The 25,323-nt window shown below is 38.5% G+C and overlaps 1 protein-coding gene and 1 long non-coding RNA gene across 3 annotated transcripts in view; one reads left to right on the top strand and one right to left on the bottom strand.

Annotated features, from left to right (window-relative positions):
* Positions 1–14,596, bottom strand: part of CENPF (centromere protein F) — a 44,374-nt gene extending 29,778 nt beyond the window's left edge. The window contains exons 1-7 of one of the 2 annotated variants that reach the window (XM_075496424.1): positions 14,472–14,596; positions 13,234–13,438; positions 11,655–11,851; positions 9,289–9,404; positions 7,089–7,180; positions 4,017–4,284; positions 2,264–2,466 (exon numbers count right to left, since the gene is read on the bottom strand). In XM_075496424.1, the coding sequence (XP_075352539.1) occupies positions 2,264–2,466; positions 4,017–4,284; positions 7,089–7,180; positions 9,289–9,404; positions 11,655–11,851; positions 13,234–13,395 (1,038 nt within the window). In that variant the 5' untranslated portion in view covers positions 13,396–13,438; positions 14,472–14,596. Of the gene's footprint in view, positions 1–2,263; positions 2,467–4,016; positions 4,285–7,088; positions 7,181–9,288; positions 9,405–11,654; positions 11,852–13,233; positions 13,439–14,331; positions 14,431–14,471 lie in introns of those variants that run through there. The other variant, XM_075496426.1, reaches the window with a different exon arrangement.
* Positions 14,597–14,887: 291 nt separating this feature from the next.
* On the top strand, positions 14,888–24,405 carry LOC142407208 (uncharacterized). The gene is made up of 3 exons (XR_012774838.1): positions 14,888–14,965; positions 17,253–17,408; positions 22,777–24,405. It is a non-coding gene; the product is annotated as an uncharacterized LOC142407208 (long non-coding RNA).
* Positions 24,406–25,323: the final 918 nt, after the last annotated feature.

Below are 25,323 nucleotides of genomic sequence, written 5' to 3'. Positions count from 1 at the left end.
AAAAAAAAAAAGGCAACTATCTTAGTCTACTTCAACAACAACAGAGTGGTTTTCACAATTTAAACTTTAATTAAAAAAAAATCAGTAGCCTGTGTTCTACGTTAACCTCCACATTAAGACTATGCCAGCTTGTTATCTAGTTTAGTTTATTATATTAATATTACATTACCTAAGAGAATGAAGCAATATCCACCTAACTCCCTGAACAGAAAAATGCATTTTTATTCCAAAAAACAATCCGTTAATGCCAAATATGTACAATTTTTTTTTTGAGGGTGTAAGAAAAATGGCAAAGGGTCAATGGGACTGTTTTCTTTTCCAGCAACAAGGACTGTTTAATGAGTTAGTGAAACAATAGACCATCTGTGTCATAAGAAAATAAGAAGCAGGTAGTAGTATTAGGATGTCTGGTTATTAGGCACAGACTGCAGAGATCATGCACTCCTGTAAGATCACATGGAAACTTGCCTGCAGAGAGGCTGCAGACCTCACAAGATGTGAAAATACTTGATAACACAGAGGAGGTGCTGTGGTCAAGGTCTGTGAATAGTACCAGCAACAGAGAAGTGCACAAGGCGCGTACCAAAATTAAATTCAGGCTACGAGGCAGGAAACTAAAACCCAGAATCTCAATGCAGTTCTACATCCAAAGCCTGGGGGACAGGTAGAGATCCAATTTCAGTGCGAGAAAGAAGAAACAGAACAGAAAGGAGCAACCTTCAGACGGCAGGACCAAAGGAACCTTCTGGGACAAGATGCTGCGCTGCTCCTTAAGGATGGGCTGCACCTCAATTCAAATGGGGCCAGTCAGTCCTACTTCTTCTCGTCCTTCCCCAGGCATGTTCCCAGCTATAGAACCTTGCCCCGTCCCTTGTGCTGGATTTAATGCCTCTTTGATTCCTTAGTAAAACAATTCAGCTCTCTTAAACCCGTAGAAAATTAACAAGGCAAAATTAAATATGTAATATGCTAATCATTTAGGAAGTTGAATCAAGTCATTTGGGGAATAAGATAAATGAAAAGAGACTTTTTCAGAGGAAATGAGCTGTTAGGTTGGGTCAGCTGTCTTCCCACAAACTCACCATGATGCCAGCACCTTTACATAGTCAATGGACTGTGTCAAGAATATGATTTTACCTTACACCCAGCCAAGACGTCCCCTAAACTAGTTCCTCACAGAGCTAGCAATAGCTGAATGTTGCTCACTCTCTCAAAAGGCAGACTGATTAATCCTCAACATGCAAAGGTTTATTTTTTAAGGACCAATACAGAAGTTGTGGGAAACAGCAGTTTTCCAATACACTTAGGTAGCATGTAGAAACTTGCTGACAAAAACGGATAACAATTATTATACCCTGAGAAGATACACACAGAAATGTCTTTTTTCCTGTCCTGTAGATGAATCTAGAGTAGTAAAAAAAAAGTAGAAAGATAGATGGAAATATGAAGATTCAAGGAATTATATCTGTGTACTACTTTCAAATTTGTCAAATGCTGTGAAAAAGGACTTTAGGAAGGCAATGCAACTTCATTAATCAAGAAAAAGAGAAAACTTCTTACTTGTTATCTTCTACAGTTGAATTAAATGATTTTAAACACTGGCATTCTCTTCTTCTTTGCATGATTATGAGCAAAAATCTGAACCATTTCACATTTTTATATGTATGTATTTAAATACACTGTAAATTCTTGACTAAGCAAATGGTACTATCCTATTGTGTTTTTTACTATGAATCCAAACTCCTTAGGATTAGGTTGTGAAATCCCATTTAGAAGCTACATACATTTGCAATCTTGCACGGCATGTTTCCCTAGATTTTATATTACACAAGTAATTTACAATCCAAAGACTATGCCCCCACAACATCCTGTAGTATAAGCAACAGATACTGATTTTCAGTCAAAGTTGCATGACAGTCTATTTAAGGTCAGAACTTGCCACCAGATGTCATTGTTGCTCTATGCAACTTGATCAGAAAATATTTTTCAGAATTCCAGTCAATCTTGCCTGAGGATGAAAAATTTTTCTTCAGGTGGTATAAGAACCTTCCAGAAAATGGGTGACTGCTTACAAGTATTTACATTTTTACAGGTAATACACATCAAAACCTAACATATACTTCTCAAAACTCGATCCTCAGCAAATGCTCAAGAAACTTATCTGAGAACCTTGGTTCTTACTAAAATGGCTGAAAACTGACACACATTAATACTGGGAATGAATTGTAAGGACAGTCAGAAGATGTATGATGCAACATTTTACCTGTGTGTTAGCTTGATCAAGTTGTGTTCTCATTTGAGTCAGTTTATCTCTGGTTTTGTTTAGAACTTTATCCTTCTCTGTTAATTCCAACTTCATTCTGTCCAGCTGCAGTTCAGTCTCTTGATGTTTATTCATATGGGATTTCTTCACTTTTTCTTGAGCTTGCAGTTGTTGTTCTAGGTCCTTAACAGTGGAATTTAACTCTGAGTTTTAAAAACAGTGAAGATTAAGGATACTTTCTGCTTTGAAAGGTATGTCTTCCAGGTATTCAAATTTCCAAGTGTCTACACATTCTAAAATATTTGGTATGTTTGATAACAACCCAAGTTCCTGACACAGGCAGACACCCTGTAAAACGTTCAGCAAGCTAAAACAAAAGTTTCAACTCTCTTCTACTACTACATCAATGACAAACTATCAAGACCAAAAGACAGCTAAATCAATAATTTCCACTTCATAATATATGAGAACACAGCAAAATGCAAGGTCAGGCAGACACACTGCAAAGGCAAAGACAATTTCTTTCTCTGCTGGTTTGTTTTTGTTTGTTTGGTTTTGTTGTTTTTAAACACACAGAACCATGTCACTTGACATATCTGTTTTAATTTTTTTATTTTTAAAAGGAAAGATATCCACTACAAACATTTGTTTGGGGCAACTGTAAGCCTCTGCTTCCAATAGGCTTTTCAGCTATTGGGCATCTGTAAATACAGTATTTTATATTTTAATCTCTTTCCCGTTCCAAAGCAGCATACATAAAAAGTGAAACCAAGTGATCTTGTCACAATATACATCAGTAAGAGTTTACCTTCCAGTATCACACCATAATTTTTTTCTAATTAGTAAAAAACATTAGTCAGCTACAGGGAGTGTTATCCAGAATTACTATTATCTGGTAATTCTTTCTGTTAAAACCACCCCTGTCTTCCTGATGCTGAATTTATATGGCTTCCAAGTTGAAAATGCTGCCTAGATTGACATTTTACATGTAGGTATTTGAATAAACAGTTGGGAGAGTACAGGAACTTGTAAAACAGTCCTACAAGAAACAGTTAGTGGAAAAGCTAGTCCAAATAGTAGGCTTAAGTAAATGTTCACCAAATCCACAACAAACTCACTATTTGCTCTTTTCCAACTATCAGATATCAGGAATGAATATTTCTTCATGCCAATATGCACAATACAAGATCATATCTTACTTTTTCATTGTACTTTTCACATCACACTTCATTCTGCTTCTAGTAACATCCATTATGGACCAACTCAGTTATGCATTAAGCACGTTCAATCAATGACTTTTTAACACAGGTATTGCTCAGCCATCAATCTCAAGAATCATACAAAATTAAGGAAGCAATAGAATTGAATTTAACAGTGAGAAGTAATGAAATCCTGAAGAGTTTTTTAACTCTTTAAGAGAATTGTTCCATGAGCAATGAAGTTATTGGAGAAGGCCATTTTCCTTTTATATTATGTCCCCTACCCACTCCAAAAATACAAACTCCTCCCTTCTAACTCTCACACCCCTTATGTAAAAGATACCACAGCTTGTGGATAATGTCTGTGTACTGGCTGATCATTGAAAATACACACATGAGCAGCCAGCTGGGCTAGCTGCCAAAGGCAACAACAGGTATCTTTCTCTTTTCCTCACTAAAGCACTAATTTCAATACCTCTCTTCTATCTACACACCAGCTTTCATGAAACCGTAGAGGACACTGCCTCTGGGTTTTAAAGAAATATACCAGATACCTTGGTTCTGTGCTCTTAGCTGCATCATGAGTGAAGAATTACAATTCTCAGCAAAGCTGTTGTCGAACTCGTTCTTCTCTGATATCATACTAGAATTTGTTTCTTTTTCCCATGGAAAAGAGGATGTTGTAGAACTTCGCCTTGCAGGTGTTTCTTGATTTCTAGATGGTGTCTTTTCTTGTTGCCATGAAAACACAGATGAGGAAGCCTGCTGCCGAGCAATCTCCCTGTGACTCAAAGAGCTTTGAGGATGAGGCTGATTTATTTTCTGTGTCCAAGAAAAAAAGGTTCTACCTTTACACAGTTCCACATCCAACATATAACAAAATAATTAATGTATTAATAAGTAGATAATAGGTCATAGTCATTTCACATTTTTGTAACATCGCATCATCCACCAGTGCAAACCACTGATTCATATAATTATTTTTTATACTACATAAACTAAATAACTTTAGCCCAAATATCCAAGAATAGCTGATACTTATAAACACAAACCAGCATCTCCAAAAAAGTAGTTCGATCTGTGTTCTTTATAAGTAACATACCCAGATTTTTGTCTTTTTTCAAGAGAGACCCCATAATTTACCTCCTACATTTTTCAAAATCTAAGCCTACATTTTTACAGGCAAGTGCTGACAAGTAAGCTGTAAGAAATATAGAAGTCTAGACTAACATATCAGATTTGACCTACATTTAGTTCTTCTGGACAAACAGAGGTAAATCCAGAACAGACTTATTTATTTAAGCTTATTCACACAGAATATCCTCAAATTGCAATAATAAAATATGCCAGGTACTAGCTTTCAACCTCTTCCTACAGAAAAATTAAACAGAGCCAAAATACTAGGTGTTTTTTTTCTCCTTAAGTGAAAAAAAAAAAAAACCACAGAAAAAAAAAAAAACCAAACCAACCCCAAACCCCCCTCAAACAGTAAAGCCCTTATTGTATTTTTAACTGGATTTTCAAATGCCTCTCAGTTGATTTTTTTTTTTTTTAACTAAAGCCCTAAACCATGCAATACAAAGTGTGACTTCTCCTTCCAACCAGAGAATATGTTATTATGTAGGAACAACTGTGCTAAGACCAGAAATTTATATAGTCCAGAATGCTGTGTCTAATTCTGTAAAGTAACTTGTTTACAGATAAAGAGCATAAAAACCTAACCACGCATATTGTAATCATTCCCCTTATATGTCATTTAAATTTACAGAGTTTCTGAGACAAACCCCAGGAAATTAAGGGGAATTAATAATAATTTTTACTGAAATACTTTACATGTACTTTCTCTTTTGGATCTGTTTGCATTTTGGCCTTTTTACAATACTCTGTGAGTTCAGCCATTTAACACAGTACAGCGTAATAAAATAGTTTTTGTTCTGAGCCTGCAGAGCTGGTACTGTAATTATGCCTTATGACAAGTAGGAAAATGACCACTCCCCGTTTCCTCTCTTGATCCTTACTCATCTTTATACCATCCACTTCTACCATATCTGTTTGGAGATGAGACAAACAGAATTTGCACGGAATACTCAAGATGTGAGAGCCATTTGGCTATATATGGGCAAAGAATATTTTCTCATTAGTTCTTAATTCTTTTCCTAAAAAATTATTTTTCATCATTGCTGAACACAATACTGAAGTTTTCAGAGAACTAGCCACAATAATTACTGAATTGCTTCCTGGAATAATTTCATTAAATTTGGAGCCTGAACGTACCACGTATGCATCGTTCAGATTATGTTTTCCAGATGCATTACTTCACTTTTTTTTTTTTACACTGAATTTTACTTACCATCTTAATTATTGCAATTATTTGTCATTACAAAATACTATGTGGTCTTCAACCATATCATTCAACTCTTCTTCAGATCACTAATGAATATGCTGAATAGCACAGTTCTCCTTTACCAATCCTGTTGATCATTCCCCAGCTGTAAAAACTGACCATTTATTGCCACTGCCCTCAATCTTTACCTTTAAATTCACAAGAACTCCCCCTTATTAAAATTGTTTTGTTTTTTCAGTATTTTGTGGCTATCCAATGACATTATAGTAAGTCATACTTCACTCACACATTCTCTGATTTATTCTTAAAAAAAAAACCCTCTGAAAATATGTGAGGCATGATTTCCCTTTACAAATAAACAGTTGATCTTTTCTCCATACACAATGCCTACATATGCATCAATAAACATATTGCTTTAAGTTTCTAACAATTTGCCCAGGACAAAAAGTTGGCCTGACCCAACTACATTTCCAGGAATCAGCACTGTAAGCTTTTTTAAAAAATAGCATCATCCTTGTCACCTCCCAGTGTCAAGAGAAGAATGAAGCAAGTTGCACATCACGGTGATTCAGCAGTCCCACACTGCAGTGCCCTATCAATTCATGGGTAAATATTACCTGTATCTAGTGATTTTTTTTTTTTTAATTAATATTCATTTTATCAATCTATTTTAAGACTCCTTCTGACTTTTCAATTTGAGGCTGTGCCACAGATTCAACCCCAATAAAGAAAGGCTCTGATATAGAACACTTTTTAAGTCTTTAGATAGTAAATACCAAATAAAAAAAAAAAATTCAGGTTTTCTACAATGGCCCTTTTTTCCTTGAGGACTTTCACATCTTAGTCATCTATTGGCCTCAGAGATTCCCTAATACAGTTCCTACTACTTATGTGTTTGAAAAATTTACTAGTTTTTATTTGCTAGGCAAGTTATTTCTCATAATATTTTCAAGGCTATTTTATTATCCTATCATATTTAACTTGGCAAAACTGACACTGTTTTCTCTTGTCCTTGCTTGCACGACACTTCCAGTTTTTGAAGGATGTGTTCTCATTTCTAATGTCCTTCTTTCCTTTGCTATTCAATTATGCTAGCTTTTCAGGATTCTCCAAGATTACTTCTGAATGGCAGTGCACACAGATTAATTATTTTTTTAATTTTTTTTAAATTATACTTTAAGTGATATAGAATATATTTCACTGGTTTTCCACTCCCTTTTCCAAGCTTACTCAGTAGTTACTTTCTTAGATATCACACATACCATTCTCAAGAGGTATTTACCTTAACCTGCATGGTTCTCAGTTCTAATTCTAGCTTTCTTCTTTCTTGTACTTCTTTCTTGTATTTTTCTTCTAGTTCTTCAAACTTAGAATCTACAAAGACATGAGGAATACTTCTTCATAATCTAACTCAGTACATAGGTAATCTTTTCTAGCCTATTGCTATCACAAGAATGACAAAAATGAACAGCTATCAGAAGTGTCAGACCACGAGGAAGAAACAACTGTGTATACAATATATTCAGTAATTTAGGACCTCAAAAATACAGTGGTGGAATATCTGGAACTTGACATTAGAATGAAGACACAACTGTTAAAAGTAAGGATCCAATGCCAGAATTTTATTTTTTTTATCTCTCTCTAAAAAAATATGTGTATATATATAAACATATATACATGTTAAAAAATAAATATATATAACATAGAAGTGTTACATTATATATACACATAGATTATATACTTTTTTTTTTTTAACGTTTTCCTACCAGCAGCCCAATAGCATTAATATTTCTAAGAAATAACCAGAAAACAAGGCTGGATCTTTTCCTTGAGTTCCTTTCAAATGCAATAGGAATTGGCCAAAGAATTTATTTAGGATTCTTCCACTGAAATCGTAAGAGGAGCATATTAGTCCGAAACAAAAGTCTTGCTTCCCTTTTCTTTAATTTGTATGTAATTCTACAACTCTCTTGGGAAAATTCTAGGAGTAGAATGCTTTGTAGCATTCTAGGGAGCAGTTGAGGGAGGCAATTCTCCCACTCTACACCGCACTAGTGCAGCCCCATGTCGAGTACTGTGTGCAGTTTTGGGTGCCTCGATATAAGGAGGACATCAAACTACTCTGGTGTGTCCAGAGGAGGGTGACCAAGATGGTGGAAGACCTTGAGGGCAAGACTTAGAAGGAGCAGCTGAGGTCACTTGGTTTGCTGAGCTTGGAAAAGAGAAGGCTGAGGGGGGACCTCATCGCAGGCTACAACTTCCTCAAGAGGGGCAGTGGAGTGGGAGGTGCTGATCTCTCTCTGGTGATCCGTGATAGGACACGAGGAGATGGAATGAAGGTGCATCAGGGGAAGTTCAGATTGGACATTAGGAAAAGGTTCTTCACTGAGAGGGTGGTTGGTCACTGGAACAGGGTCCCCAGGGAAGTGGCCACGGCCCCAAGCCTGTCAGAGTTCAAGGAGCGTCTGGATGACACTCTTAGTCATATGATTTCATTTTAGGTAGTCCTGTGAGGAGCAGGGAGCTGGACTCAATAATCCTTATGGGTCCCTATATCCAGCTTGAGGTATTCTATGATCTTATGATCTTAAGACTCCAGCTTCCAAAGAAAAACCTCCCCAGCAATACCATTTTAAATACAGTTATTTAAATCATTTTAATCTAATCCCCATTTCAGGAGTGCCACGTTTAGTGGAATGCTTGACATTACCACTACTGTACCCCTTTTCAGACATGTATAAAGAAATTAAAAGGAACAAGAGTGCAAGAAAGTATCTCAGATTTCCCATCAGAGTATGATTGAGATGCCAAACTCACAGAATATTTGTTCACAGCAAAGAAAGAGGTAAACAGCATGCATATTATTGAACCCATCAAAGTTTTTAAGCATAGACAGCATAAGGGTGTCTGGCTACAGAACAGTTCTCCAGTTAAGGAAACTTCCTTTCACTTTTCCAGTTCATTCAAATATTTTAAATCTATTTGATGTCACTGATTTGAAGATAGAAGTGATGCTTTGAAATGGACACAGTGCATAAATTGTGCAGATTATCATGCACAATAATAGTCTAAATAAAAAACAATTTTCTAAAGAAATAACACATATGACTGTTGTCTGAACTTTAGTTAAAATACCTGTGGTACATGAAGGAAGAAATTTGCTCTTTACTATACAAAGGGAAGAGCTGACACTAGGAACAGGCATTCAAAAAATTGCTGCAGTCTGTTGATGAATATTCCTATTACTATTCCATGTCCATCGGTGTAGTGCTGAAAAGATGTAATATTTGCAATAAGTGTGCAATCTGCACTAGTAATTTTTACACTTGGAACCTATGGTGCTATGAATTAGACACTCTCATAATAAGCTATAGAATAGGGATGAGGCAACTCAGTACAAGTGTAATGTTCAAAATACTCCTCTGCCTTCCAAGAAAACTGACAGTTAACTATTTGTGCTAGATGAAGAAAAAAACATTTACCATTATGACTTTGAACTGGTGTTAAAGGAGCAGTAAAACTTTTCTGTGGAGTGCCACTGAATGATAAGTCTCCTGTAATTGATGTTTGCTGACTTCTCTCAAGCTCACATTTATATCTGTTTAGGAAAGAAACAGCAGCAGAAATTAGTAATGGAAACTAAAAGGTTAATTATCTATTTTTAAGAGCCTGACATACACAAATAAATTATATGATTCTAAGAACTTAGTTTAAAGATCAAGTCAAGATATGTCCACTGAAAATTTTTAGGTACTATAAACACAGAAATATGAAGAATATATTTTATTTGGAATTTCAACACATTTAATCAATTACATAGGATTGAAAGCTAAAAACCAAAACCAAACCAACCAACCCAAAGTCAGGTAGAAAATCAGTTAGAACTGCTTAAGATCTAACTGTATGAAGTTGTAGTCCAGCCAAACACACCCAAATCACTGTAAACACTGATAATACAAGACTCTTACTCTTCAGTAAGAATCTTTATGGTAGGAAACATACTACTTTTATTCTATGTTCTGATATTGCACCCTTCGAGAAACCTACACATACCTCATGAAAATGGAAGGGAATACCCTCCACCTGACACCCAACATTGTATTTTTCATGCGTACCATTTACATTGCTGCCCAAAACACCACAGTAGACTATGCACGCCAGTGACTTTCGTGAGCATGAAGAGTTACAAGCTCATCCAATGAAACCAGATAACTAGTCTGGAGGTTATACAGCAACTTTTGTCCTGCCCAGTGAGCACAGGTTGATAAGACAATGGTTCCAGGCTGCAGCCCATCACATTAGTAACTCCACAACTTGCCTTTCCATTTCCCCCTCCCTTTTACAGCACAACACCAAGAACTCCTCTTCCAGTGGATTGTCAGTTGCTATGAAGTGGTAAGTGATCAGTTATCAGCATAAAACAAAACAGAACCAGATATAAAACCAGTTGCCAAGATGAAGCTACATGTAATAACTGATGATCTTTTGTAGTGGACAACTATTCAGAGTAATATAATGGGAAGGAGAGAATTCAGTAAACTGGACTTAATTTTGGGAATGGGTAAGTGGAACACATATCTTCGCCTGCGACATCTCTGACCAAACATTTGAGAACAGATCCAGAAAACATGAGCGTGGTTCTATCAACACTGTTGAATCTCACTAGATTCTTCTTTGACAGATCTCAGCAACTCCTTACACAAAGCTGGTGTTTCTACATGCCATAAATTGTTTTGTTGAAATTTAGAATCTTCTCACAGCAGTCAAATACTTCAACTATCTTTAGTTTTCCCGAGGCGGAGAGGGAGGGGTAGGGCACAAAGAGGAAAAACAGAAAGACCAACACAACTTCCTTAGTTGCTTCTATTAGGACATGTATGAGGCATACCATCCAAAAGTTAAAGGGAGGAGACATACTTCAGGCCGTGGAGGAAAAAAAAAAAAAAAAAAACAAAAAAACCCCACATACCAAACCATTAAGAAACCTGGTATCACAGACTCACCCCCCTCTGTGACAGTAATTCTGCATTACTAGTACTAGCACAACAGTTTATTGCCTTATTGACACACACGAAGTTTCAGAAAGACTTTTATTCAAGAATGGAGGGTGCTTCTAGTATGAGAGCAAGTTTAACAGATGACAACATTCACTTCACTATGGGCAACTGTTCCATTTGTGCAGCACCCTCACACGAAGGATTTTAGATGTGTCTGCATTACAGAAGATTCTTTTATTGTATGAATTGCATTCCACCTCTACAGACAGTACACACATACTGTCTCAGTAATAACCGTGTTTACAAGTTGAGGTGTTATAAATTAGGCACTTTACCAAACCAACTGGATTCACTGATTCAGTCACAGCACCATTGCTTGTGGCAGCTTCCTCTTCCACCCCAACAGATGTTCATGCCTCCTTCTTCCACTGGTCAGATTTTGTTGATAGACTTGAGCTTACAGACTGAATTGTCCATGCACTTTCCTTGCAACTCCAAGCTCTTTGCAGGTTACTTTTGCAAAGTGACTCAGTTGTACTAGCTTGCTTTTTTTTTTGATGTTTAAAAATCACAGAATGAATGGCTCCCTTTTCACATGACACTGCAGAAATCCCTCAAATTCAACAGGAACTATAGGTGCTAACTGCTTCAAGTGGCACACAGATTTATGTAGAAGTCTGTATATGCATTGTGTATGTAAAAACAGGCTAATGTTTTGAGATTTTGGTCATGAAATCTGAATGAAGTAGAAGATGAAGAAAAACTAAAAGACCATGAAGCATGCATTAAATGAGCAAAACATGAGAAAATAACCATCGTACGTAGGTTAGAGACATACAGCAAGTCCTCACCTTTTCAGTTCTTGTTCTAGCCTTTCAATGTCTTTCTTGCTGGAATTCAGCTGCCCTGACTGAATATTGACTTGAGATTCTTTTACTTGAAGATCATGTGAAATTTTCTGCTTTGCTTTCTCAAGACTATCGCACAATTCCATCAAGCTCTGGTTCTCTCTTTTCAGTGTTGCAGCTTCATTTTTTTCATTTTCCACCTAGTTGGAATATAGACCATTTCAAAAATGTCTCAAGTCCTCTCTGCACTTCTCTACAGTTATTATTATTTTGATAACACAAAGCTTACATACTGTTATTTTCTTCCTAGCATTTCAAAATCCTGACAGCACTGAAAACCTCAGATATACACATTGTTTAAATATTCTTGGGTGTGAACAAAAGCACATTTCCTAAATTTCAACTCAGTGACATTAACAATTTCTATTTATTGACTAGACACAAGCTCATAAAAAAATTAATCAATCCTTAAATACTAGTAATCCACACTAATCCGCATTCGTCACTGATCATCTCGCTTCTCTTCCCAGGCTATTAACTTTAGCAACCAGAATACCTTGACTCACTAAACAAAGAATGCACAATGATTATCAAGAGTCACGGCTTTGAAATTGGAAATAGAGCCTGGCAATAGAGATGTCCTTCTCCTCCCCTCCAGCTTCTAAGGGGCAGGCTACATCTTTGCACAACGTTATTCTTTTGACTGAAAAGTAGCATTAGCTGCTGCTTCTGAAAGTTTTAAAGCACGCCTATTCAAGCGCACCCCTTCTTTTTGTTTGGGGAGCACGGCAGTTCCTCTGGATGGTTAAAATAAGCACCTGGAAGCTCACAGGAAGAAACTCAGAAAACTACTAGGCTTAAGTTTTGCTAGAAAGTTGGAGCAGCCTAAAGGGAATAAAAGGCAACCTTTGTAAATTGCCTCTGAGCTGTATTCAAACATGCAAAACAGAATTCAACCAAATGGGTCGCTTCTGATCTGAAGCATGGCAGGACCTTCACCAAAAGGGTCCCTGGTTTCCTGGCTAGAGGGCTGACAGGGTAGAGTCAGATGAGGTGTAAAATTGCAGCCCTAAAAAAAGAAAGCCAAATCCCAAAGTACAGTCTCTACAAGGAAAAAACCAGAGAATTACATAAACTAAGTAAAAGATGATAGGTATCTCCAGGCAAGGTGAAAGAGTAAGAGCCTGTCAACTGTGCAGCTCTGTTATATAAAACAGGCCTAGTTGTTATCAAGATTTTTAACAGGCATAACAATAAAGTAATTTCTTTTCCTAATCATAAAGAGATGTAGGAAAGCCTCAAAGTAAACATAAACACCTGGAGATGGACAATCATGCCAAACATGGACAGGAGGCAGGAATTCTATTAACAGTCAATAACAACTAAACAGAAGGGAGACTATGATGAGTATGAAGTAAGATGAAGATAAGCAGTTTATATTTCTATGCTACCTTTCCGGTCAGTCAGTAGGAAGAAACAAAACACTAACCCACCCCCAACAACAACCAGATAATAAATCTTTATAATTGTGTTTGGCACAGTGAATGGCATTTTAAGGAAGTGACCACAGTACCTACGTTACCTTCTGTTTCTGTTTTTGCAAAGCTGCCTCCAAAGACTCTAACTGGAATTGTCTTTGCTGACGCTCCTTTTTAAGCTTGTCTACTTGACTTTCCAGCTCATGAATCTTCTGAAGGACTCTGGGGGAGAGGCCTTCTTTCCATTCCTCCACAGCCCAGCTCATATTGACAGGATTCTTGTTTAATACAAAATGGATAATACTATGCCTGAAACACAGAGACAACTACAATTAGACCTTGAAAGACATTAAATAAGCCTCCCTTTTAAATAAATTGCATTTTCAAGCTTAGCAGTGATTAGGAGACACTATTTCACAACCATGCAGGCTTCCTGATCTGAACACCAAGCAGCAACTTTTAATATTAGGTCCTATTTTGACACACATCTGTCCAGTTAAGATGAGATTTTTTTTTAAAACCTCACACTAATCAGTCTCCTAACAATAACAGATTTTATATTCTTATAATTGCCTTTGCTGCATTTCAGAAAGTTTCTCTCCACATTTTACTTTGAAGTTCACATTGCAGAAAGTCATTAGCACTTATGACTGCGTTGTACTTCAGTGGTGTTTACTCCGCAAGCCTTACGAAAACCCACGGCCTTGTTTTAGGTGGCAGCTACGCTTCTTTCCTTACAGAAGTTTTTCAAACCAGTACAGCTGAGCTCGGGGCACTGAGCATGCTCTCTACTGGCACAAACAGCTGTGCGACACTCAGTCCTTAAATACAAGTTTGACACACTCGTACAATTTATTTTTTGTTTTTGTAATGGCTCTGCCTTTAGAGGATCTGGCACGGGCTTACTTTCTCGAGACACCAGCGCAGCTCAGAGATTATTTGCGAGAGAGAAATTACCTCAAAATAACTAAAATTAGAGATCAACGACGGACGGACAGAGCCCACCCCGGACTGGGGGGCTCGGCCTGTCACGAACCCCACTGGCCTTGACCCTCGGCTCAGGGAGCGGCTCCCCGGCTCTGCCGCCTGCCGGGCGGCTGCACGCCGTCCCCGCGCGGGGACCCACCGGGCCGAAGGCAGGCACCGCTCGCACCCCGACCCTAGGGGAAAGCCGGGGCCAGTGCCCTGCTAACGGCGCTTACCCGCTCTGGTAAAGCGTCACTGGACGGCACTGCGAGGCGCTCGGGGTACCGCAGCGCACCAGCCCACTCGGCTTGCCTGACGGCCCCGGCCGCGCAGAGGCGGACAGCCGCCCCGAGCCCCCACCCACCCGCTCACTCACTGTTAAACGCCGACCGGGGCCCAGCGACAGTCAGCCAAACCCCGGCTGCCGGCTCGCTCGGCTCCCGCAGCCCCTCACCGCCGGTAGCGACCAGCAGAGCGCGGGCAGATGCCGCGACAGGACGCGCTCCCCGCCGCAATTCAAAGCTGCCGCTGCCCCGGCGGCCGTTTGTGCACGCCCAAGCAATGGCGCACCCGGGCGCGCTGATTGGCCCCGCCGCGACGCCGCTCGCCATGTGGGCCTCGCCTCGTTAGCAATGAGGGCGCAGCGCCGGCTCGCTTGCCCTCCGGATTGGCTGGTTCGGAAGCATTCAAACTCCATTGGAGGCGGCAGCGCAGCGGCGGGGCGGGGGCGGCTCCTGATTGGCCCCCGAGGCCGTTGCCCACAGCTGGGCGGGGCGACCGGCCGTGAGGGAGCTCTGAACACCGCCCCGGGGGGCGAAGCCGTGTGACCGACGCCTTCCCGCAAAGCCAGGCCACCGGGAGAGCCCCGTGGTACGGCCCGGCGGGGTGGGGAGTAGAGGGCTGTGAGGAAAGAGAGGCCGGAGGGGCAGCAGGTGTCGGGGAGAGGGGTGGGGGTGTCACGGCAGTGTCAGACCTTTTATCCAAAATCCCTTTCCCGATCCCACATAGAACCTGAGTTTTGACAAAGAGAAGGCAGCTGTCCTGATGCTGTCCTGATCCGTCCCGATGCTGTCCTGATGATAACCCAGTCACTTGAAAAGATCTACAGAAGGATCACAGAGTGGTTTAGTATTCAGTTCTGCCCAAACTGCTCTTAGGGGTTGGGGGTTTTTTGAGGGGGGGGAAAGGCAATTCAGCCCAATATTGCACATTTTTTTACCCTAAAATAGAAACACAAAGTAAAAAAAGAACACTTTTCTAAGTGTTTTCTAACACTGATCACTGAATGCAAATAGCAACAGCGAAGGCTTAAGGATTTTAAAGCTGCTGTGAACTTCCCTGGGTGCCGGTGACCGGTTTCTAAACGCTTCCTCAGGTGTTGCCCTTCCCCCGACCTGAGAGGGGGGCGGGTTTGAAACAAAATGGTGTTTTCCATCAGCGTCTGGGAATTACTGATCTGATTATTATTCCACCTAATTAAACATCTTGCCTCTTGTAATCATTCTGAGAATATTTACTCAAGCACTGTTCTGTCAATCATATTTAGGAAATTGAGTTACACAAATCTTCCTTGATAAGTTAAACAGCTCACCAATCAGCTTGCAAGAGCTCTAATTATAAATAAATATGGTGCAACAAACTCACTAGCACATAAAATCTCTCAGCTAGCCCCAGAACAAAACAACAAGCCATCAAATTGATGAAACTGATCCATCATAAATACCTCTTAACAAATAACAGTTAAAAAAAGCAAGCTAGAAAATTCTGTGATGAACTTCATGCACTCTTAGAGATGACTGTGCAGGTGTTACTGAGGGGAGAGCACAGAACAGCAGAGGAGCAGGAACTAGTGGAAGAGTGGGAAACCCCTAACAGTACTGGCAAATAATTCATGAAAGCCGAGGACCAGTCTGAACTGAAGGGGATCTCCCACTTGGTGGACAAGGGACAAATGTTCCATAAGAAGCAAATACTCATTATATGTTATATTCGCTAAGTGTTTCTCATTTGACAGTAACAAATGTTAGTTAATCAATTGTAGAAGTTGAAAGAGTTTTCAGTTGCTGCAGATGCTATTATAGTGGGAGCACTAATGGACAGGGAGCACTAGCATTTAAACTACTGCATCATGATGAATCCCTCAGGGAAGGCTTCAGTAGAACAGCTTTAACTTCCAAGATCGGTGTCATATTTTTCAGAAGGGGAAAAATGAGTAGAGAGAGCCTTTGGAGTTCTTACAAGGCATGAAAAACAAAAATCAGCTGGTGTGTGCAGAGCTTTTAAGATGCAGTCTGATGAATGCCTGGATAGCTGAGGCTAAAAAAAAGGAACCTGACCACTGTTGTAAACTTAAATATGTGAGAACACTTGTTCTGAAGCCTATTTCTAAGAATGGTCAGATTTGTACTGGGTTTCTGTTGATAATGATTTACAAATGAATTCTTTCATATTTGGCATCCTTTACTTGACTATTGCAGCAATTAACTAATTATAGCAAAGATAAAAGGACTCATGAAGAGTACAGAAACTTGCTTTCTCTTTTGCCATATCAACCTTATTTTGCACAGTAGCTTCATTAGTATTATATATATTAGTTATCAGAAATAAATATAAGATACAAAAATAGTAGTAAATGTAAGATTGAAGTATAAGATACAAGAATGAGGTCAAATAGTCTGAACAAATAATAACAAGTTATAAAGGGTGTTAATAACAATCATCAGTCTGCCTAACACTTAATAATTTTTATTATTAAAAATAATAAAATAATTATTAAAGAATTAAAATTAATTAATAATTTAATTATATCAAGAATATATTATTAAAACTAATAATTTTATTATTAAAAATAAAAATTGGTAATAATAAAATTAATTAAAAATTCTATCCTCTCTACTGGCTAGAATTCTTGAGGTCTTTCTAAGAGGCTCTCAAAATTCCCTGATTTGGAGCAACCCATGATTTCAAGCAGAGAAAACTACCTCAGCCTTGTGAAGTGGCTTTTCTCTGTCCTTGAAATTCCATTCAGTTCTTACCAAATGTTAAAAGTCACCATTTACATTTTCTCACCTGCATTCCTTACTATCATTTTTGGTAAAGGGCCAGAACAGTAAGTAGAATACAAAAACCACTAAAGGTTGAATTCATATTACTGCAGCTTATGTCAGAGCACACGATGGAACAAAACCAGAAGAGAAAGAGAGGGAAAGAGCTTCTGATGAGAAAATCCCACCCTGCTTGGACACTACAAGGAGCAGAAACTAGATAAAGCTTTTCCCCCATATTCTTCCTTGCCAGACTTGGAATCTGTCAGGTAAAGCCTATTTCATGTATCTATATATACACACATATGTACACACATCAAAGAGCACCTGGGGAGCTGGAGCAATCCCATTGACCCAGACAAAGACAGAAATAGGCCAGGCGCTCTGCGTCTGACATGGTTCTAGCTTCCCAGCTTCCCTGTTGAGGCACTAAACAGGCAGAAACTCTGCCAGGCTGGGGGTGAAAGAGAAGAAAGCCAGATCATTTCCCTTAGCCTCACCTAAACCCCACCCTGTACTACATGATTCCTCTTGCCTCTGGAAAACAAAATTCTCCATCTCTACTAATGCAAGTAGGTAACTGAGAACGTGGCAGTTTAGGTGTTAGTACTAGAGTTACAAGGTTAAGTCTGCACTAATAAAGCCCAGTGAGCTATTGTTGTAAAATACAATGTTTGATTGCTTACATACCCTTAGATTTCCTATCCTTCATACAATTGCATTTCTCCACAGAACCCATACCTTGTTCAGTGAACAGAACAAATGTAAAGGAGGGCGCCATTAGGATGCATAGAAAACCTTACACCTTAGATTTCTTAACTGTCTAGTCTTATGCTCTTAAAAAAAAGTTGGAGTGACCTGCACAATCTTTTTTACAGTTCGTTAACAAAATCAGACACCACAGCATATCACAAATTCTAAACTATAACTTTGTTCCCAAAGGAAATGGGGTGTTTCTGTAGGTTTCTCTTACCTACTAAGGGAAACTGCTACTGAAGTGCTCATATTGATTAGGGTCAACTGAATGAACGTATTAGTGGATAAAATACCTACAGCTGCTCTATTATTTGGTGATCACATTGTCCAGTATTGCCTACGAAACACCAGTGGATATGTTTCATAGTATTGAAAAGGTGACTGAGGTTACCTGGCTTGTCTAAGGTGACACAGTGAATCACATGCAGGTGCTGAACAGGAACCCATGGGTGCTCCGTGGCAGTCTAAAACACCTTGAGGCAATGTTGCCACATTCCCATCCTTCCTCCTGTCCCCCACCTGTATGCTGCCACTGCTCCCTTATGACAGCTACGGTGCTGATCTGAACTGCTAGGTGAGATGGTTAAGCTGGTAATGGGTATTATACTAGACAAAGACCTTTCTGGTAACATCAGCTGGTGTACAGCTTGAGTCTCCAAACTGCTGCACTGTGGCATCAGATAAATGCCTGACCCAGCTCAACAGATGGAATGGGGATATGCAGGAGAGAGTGGACAGGACTGTGGCGACACCAGCGTAGATCAATTATAACACTATGTAACAAGACCCTAAGTCTCCATGCTCTAATTCCTAACACCTATCTGTCATAAATGATAGTAATGATAGAAAAATGATAGAAACCTTCCCACAGTAAATGCATTCTTGTGTTTTATAACTTGTGTGTTTTACAAGGATAAAACTATCTTACAGCTTCTGCTTTCATTTAAGTGTCTCTTACATATTAAGTGCAATTACTCGGAATAATTTTCATCACAGGAAAATATTCTCTGACCTTTGCATGCAGTGTAACATTATTGTGATTTTTAATAATCTACAAACTTCTGCAGAAGTGTTAACCTCTGAATTTAAAGTGGCTGAGCAGTTACACAGATAGACTCATTACCACAAACAATGGTAAAATTATTTCACAATATAAAGGATTGAAAACAAGAGCAGGGTGTTAGTTGTTTAACACTTGTTAGTATATTGGAAGGGTGGAGGAAGAAAGCAAACATATAAAAAATATTTGTTATTTAAGTGCACACATACTGTCTTGAACTGAAGAACTGTGAATGGTTTGCAGCTATAGCAATGGTTACACTAGTGAAAAGGTATTTATGTCTTTCCTTCGTGTTCTAAAGACATCATTTTTAAACACTGTGAATATAGTCGTTAGCATAATGCTTAAAGAACTAACGTGCAGTGAAGAAAATTATAAATAATTACAGCAATTACATTATGATATGACACATCAAGTCCATATTGTCTAGGGCTTCAAATTACCAATTACTGAACTGTAAATAAGATTGGAACTCTCTTTTTTTCTTAATGGTAAATTCCCTCTCTTTATAGTTCTGCTGCCAGCAGAACAGGCAATACCAAGCAAATCTTTCACACTACAAATATTAACACCAAAAAATACATTCATGATACTATCAAAGACTGCTATATCTTATGGGCAAAGAGTTATCAGGTTTCAGGGGGCATTTGGTAAGATGGGAACCTATTTCCCTTATGGCCCACTCCTCCCTGACTTTCATGGGTCCATAGCTTGCATGTCCTTTGGCCCCCATTTTTGTTAAGGATTGTACTCTTAACCGTACACAGGTACGTCTACTCTGAGTATCATTCTGTTCAAGCGAGAGAGAAAAGTGGTTAAGACATAAGTGCATTACATATAAGCTAAAAGGCATCCACCTTTCATAGCCATCTCTGCCTCTTTCCATCTTTACCACCAACTTTTTTTATAAATGGGGCATGTAGAAAATGCCCGTTGGTAAGTTACATTATCTCTTTTTCTAGTTAGGGCTCTCTACATCTGGTTTTTCTTTGGTTTACATTCAGTAATTTCCTCCCTCTATCACCTTTAAGTCTTTTATTAACTTTTTTTTTTAATTACTTTTAATTTCTCTTTTCCTCAAAGGCCAACTCTCACAGTGGTATGTGGCCGACATCTGCACGATTGCCTTCAAAAGTCTGAGTTTTGCTTCTTTGTTGACCTCTATACTCCAAGTTCTTGATCATTTATCATGGCTGCCCTTGTTGTGCCTAATCTCCATTTGAACATCCCATTCCTATGAACTACCTAAATTAAAGCCTTGAGCTCATACTTAATTTCTCTTTTGTTATGGCCTATATATATTTATTTATTATACACATATATTTATTATATATATTTATATATTTAAAGTGTTATATATAACTTTTATGTAGGTATTATCTGAGAATCTATACTTGCTTCTTATTGTGTTCACCTACTGGTCAAATCTTCTATCAGTCAGTGAAATAATTAGGAACATCACCTACACCACTCATGACAAACTAATCAAATTACTTATTAGCCTCTATCTATCTTAATGCTGTCTCTAAAATCTTCCAGTATTTCTCTATTAAAATGTTGAATAGATAAGACAAAAGTACACCTCCTTATCTTACACACATTATAACCACCTCAATGTTACTTCTGCCCTTTTTACAGGCAAGTTCTAGAGTGAGTTTTCAGTCACCCAACTAATTGCAGTGCAAAATCCATCTCAAACAGCCATAGTTTATGAACCACTGACTGAAATGATCCAATAGAATAAATAAATATGCAAGGAGAAAACAACTGCATTCTACATCTTAATGACTTTGGTTATCACTCGATCTCCTTATCTCTTCCAAGTCTAAATTCTAATAGTTTTATTGATATTTATCATACCATTTTTGTATTAGTCCTTTCCAGGAAAATGTTTTTGTGTGTTTTAAATATTTCCAGGGTATCTAGTGTATCATGCAAATGATAGTCAGCATAGAAACTAATCAATATCTATATATACCTCTCAGCATTCCCAAATTGCTCTAACTCAGAGCAAGTTTCCTGTTAATTTTGACCAAAAGCGAGAATGAGAATCCAGGCTCTTTTAGAAACAATATACAGACTTCAAAAAGCTGAGGTACATCTAGCTGAGGTTTTATTCTTTTACAGTGCACTTCACTGTTAATTTCAGAAAGTCTTAAAATTCAGCACTTCACAGTACTCTCATATCCAAGCATGGTCTTACACGCATTTCACAGAGATAAGCAAACATTAATGGCTCAATTCAAGTTACACAAGTTTGTGACAGTCCCAAAACCACATTTCTCAAGAAGCCATTTATCTCTAAGTGGCAACAAAATATTTTCAAAATCTGACTGTGGGTGCCCACAGTCAGACGCTTAAATCCATGCTGAGACACATAAAGATTATGATTACCAGAAGTGAGCAGCCAGTAAAATACCTACAAATCAGTGGTGTATGCTGACTTCTAGGCATGCTGCTAAATTAACTTCTGTTAAAAGCTAGTGAATTTTTTTTTGCTCAGGAGACCACTGTTTTCAGAAATCTGAAGACCTAATGACCATGCTAAATGATACATTTAAAAGTACCCAAATTGATAATCCATGAAAACTGGAAAAATGTTATTCATTCTGTCATTAGACTATTCTAGCTTGGACAGCAGTAACAGTTGCATAGAAAGGTATATTGCTCGTCTAAATCCCATTTGGGGTACTTACAACCATGGAATCAGAAGTTCATTACTTTGCTGACAAATGCTAAGAGGTTTTTCATTTTACAGCTGTTACTGAAGAGCTGAAAAGAAGCATAGGTATTAAGTCAGTCCTCAGGCAGAATACAACTCTAAGCAAACTAGAATATTCAACACAGCATAGTTTATTTGCACAGATAATCAACCAAGACTTTTTCTGGTCTACAAAACTGGGTGCTGGTTTACTTGTGATAAGCCGTAGAGTACTATAACATGTTAGCTCATGCTTGGTGGCAACAGGTTTGCTTTCCAAGATTGTGTAATCCAAATTCCTTTTCTAAGAGATGATTTTGAGAAGCATTATTAAATGGAATAATTAATGAGAGCACAGAATACTAGAGAAGTAAACTTTTTTTTTTTTTGCTTGTGGTAAGCTTCAAACATTAAAAGTATCAATTTATAAAGAATGAATATGATTTTAGGAATGGGAATTTCTGCTAGTGCACTAAGTTTCTGCTTACGTTACAATCAGGTCAGTGTACCCAGCTGTAGCACATGACAGAGATTTTAGGAACACAGTTAGGGTCACATTTACAATACAAATCGGGAATGTGTTGCAACTGCATTCTTTGATTTGATTGTAATGTAGATGACTGTAAGGCTAATTAAACATCATCTACTGTTCACAGGAGAAACCACCAGCTGTTGCTTAAGCACAGTTTAAAGACAGTTTTATACAAAACAGGTTATGACATGGTTTCACCAGCCAACAAGGACTGAGATTTTTCCATGTTATAACAAGACTCTAGAATTACTTTAGCCTGGGTTTAAACACATTCAAAATATGTTTAATACAGGTCTTGCTAGCAAGGTGCTAAGACACTTCAAAATTCATTGCACATAGCTTCAGATAATAAATGTGTCCTGTATTTTGACCCAGACAAAATCAGTTTTCCTCTGCTGATAGTTAACCATTTGGTCAAGCTGAATGGTGTTGGGCTTTATTTTCACAAGGGTTTTGAGACAACATTCAGGCCTGTCAAATCCACAATTTGGAAAAAAAAAAATAATAACATCTCTCTTGTATACAGTGCTTTCATCTGCAAATCAAAAAGCACCTTCTTAAGATCACTATCATTATCTCAATTTTCAGACAAGAAAACTAAGACACAGCGATGTGCTGCTACATGCCCAAGAACAGACCGAAGACTGGTAGCTAAGGTAACTGAGGTACAGTCCTATGTCAATAAGTTATTTCCCATCTACTCTACTATTTTGTAGAGCATCTTAATATAATAATCCTGATGAAATTGTAGAAGGAACCAGTATAAAAATTAGCTTATACCAGAGCAGAGGGAATAATTTGGAGGCAAACTCCATAAATCATTACAGCAAGTCAATAAAGTCTCTAAATATAATTTAGAGTTGCCACCTTTTCAGGAAAAAAAAACAACCAAACCATTGCTGTAACATGATTCCCTAGCAGCATAGAAAGATAATAAATAATCAAGGCTACATATGATTGACAGAAGATTAACCATCAAAGTTTTCTGGACAAATTTGAACCAGCACAGGGGTTTGGAACCAAATTAATGATTTGTATCATTCTAAAATCCCATTTTTGAAACGGCATGAGGAACGTCTAATCTAGTTTTACTATTTTATGAAACCACTCCCCAGGTAGCAGGTAGGAACTGTTGGTTTTAATTCCAGGGTTGTATAGTCCTGACAGCTCTTGGGGAACAAAGATGTATGTAAAGATGCCAGGTTTCAGTGGTCCTAGAAAGCGGTAGTAGCACCAACACAACAGATTTCCTCATGGCAGACTCTTTGCAGTAATTGGCTATAATCTCTGGGAAGCTTGGTTTTTCTAAAGCACCTACTGCTACAATCTCTGAGAGTCTAATACAGACATTAATCACTGCATGAAGTAATCTCATTAAAAAGTAATGATCTTCATTCCCAGTTTCGGGAGCTTCTCTTGGTTGGGTAAGTTTGAAATACATTTCATTTTGCAGTTTGTTGAGCTGACCTTTTAGTAAAAGCTCTTGCTGACAAGTAGTCTGATTATATTTATTCTAGCTGGTTTTATTTCTTCTAAGGGACCCCATCCTGCGGGTAACCAATACCTAAAATCTCCCCTCCAAATCTTCCCATCTGTCAGCATGTTTATGCTTCTTGCAACATTATTTCATTTGCAGTTAAGGTCATTAGATAAGTTTACTTCAAATGCAGAGAGACCTATGAAAGTGAAAGTGACCAGCTGCAAACCAGGAATTCGCCTAAAAGGCTTAAGGTAGCCAGCACACCACCTTGAGGCACAGATGCAAAAGTCAGTATTCATTGTCTTAAAAACAACATCCTTACATCTGCCCCAGCATGGGGAGAACCTGACAAGAACCAAACAAGTTAAACCCTATTTTTGATGCATGCTACCCTCTCATGAACTTTCCACTCAGTAGGGGAAAGCTGTTTTCTGGCATAAAGCTGAACTGTATAAATTCAGAGCACAGCAGCTCTATGATCCATCTTATCATCTCATTCTGACACCTGACGTTTCTTCCAGATTGTTACTCAAAGCTCTGTATCTACATGTGGTCAAGTATAATTCAAGTTAAAATCTTAAAAGGTGTCACTTCTTAGTGCCTCAGTGTAGCCGTATGTAAAATGGGGATAATTACTTACTTCATTAAGGTGTGGTGTTTGTAAAATGTTTGAGTCTCAGATGAAAAGGACTTTCCTTGCAAAATGTAATTAAAATATTATTATGCCAGAGGTAAGGCACAGGCCTGTGATTCCACATACAGTATTTAAATACAATTACTTATCTATCAAAATCAAGAATCTGTGCTGTTTCTCCCTCTCTCAGCTCTGGATCCTCTTACCATTAATAATCTTGAGTAATCCTGACTCCAACGAATCTGCTCACGTACTCCTTTCAGTAAGGTGTACAAGTAGCAAAAAAGCACAGCAACTCAATAATAGTATAAATTCTCATTTATCACTATTTTTCTTAATTTCCCCTGCTTGTAGGAGTCCTTAAGTTCTGGTGTCACAGTTTTAGAGGGATACCTCCCTTTGACATTTCTGCTGGTGCCCACTGGTACCAGAAGTATTTCTATACACTTTTTGGAATGTGGGTAATTTTAAATAAATGTAGTCTAAGGCCAAAATAATTTTGCAAATTGTCCATCAGCTATGACATGCAAGAGCATCTACACATCATTTCTAATACTCACACCATTCTTAAGCCTACTTGGTCTGGTGCGATCCATTCAACATCTCTTGGTAGTCCCAACCTTCCCGACGGTACTCATTGCTTCCTACAGCGTGGTGCGCTCTCTGCCCCTTCTCTCTCTTACAGCAGACACATCTGCCAAGCATCCTGGGCATTTCACGTAGTTACCAACCGCCACATTTCAAACCAACTTCAGGTTTTCTCCTGCTTGCTTTCCAGCAAGGCACGTGCATGACGGCAGCACCATGGGTGTTTTTCCATGCAGCAGCCCTCTGCACAGCTGGAGGAGCAGGGATAACCACCCTTCTAGAAGTGAGGGTCACACAGCGAGCCGGAGACCGAAAGGGCTGAAGTGGGAAAAGCAGGAGGAGTGAAGACAGGGAGCGCAGGAGAAGAAACTTGCGGTAATGCAAGACTGAGGGAGATGAACAGGGGGTTATGGCAGGGCAGGAGAGGGGCAAG

Source organism: Mycteria americana, chromosome 3, assembly GCF_035582795.1.
Source record: "Mycteria americana isolate JAX WOST 10 ecotype Jacksonville Zoo and Gardens chromosome 3, USCA_MyAme_1.0, whole genome shotgun sequence".
Lineage (NCBI taxonomy): Eukaryota > Metazoa > Chordata > Aves > Ciconiiformes > Ciconiidae > Mycteria > Mycteria americana.
Note: the sequence above shows the minus strand (reverse complement) of the source record. Positions and strands in the feature narration are given on the sequence as shown.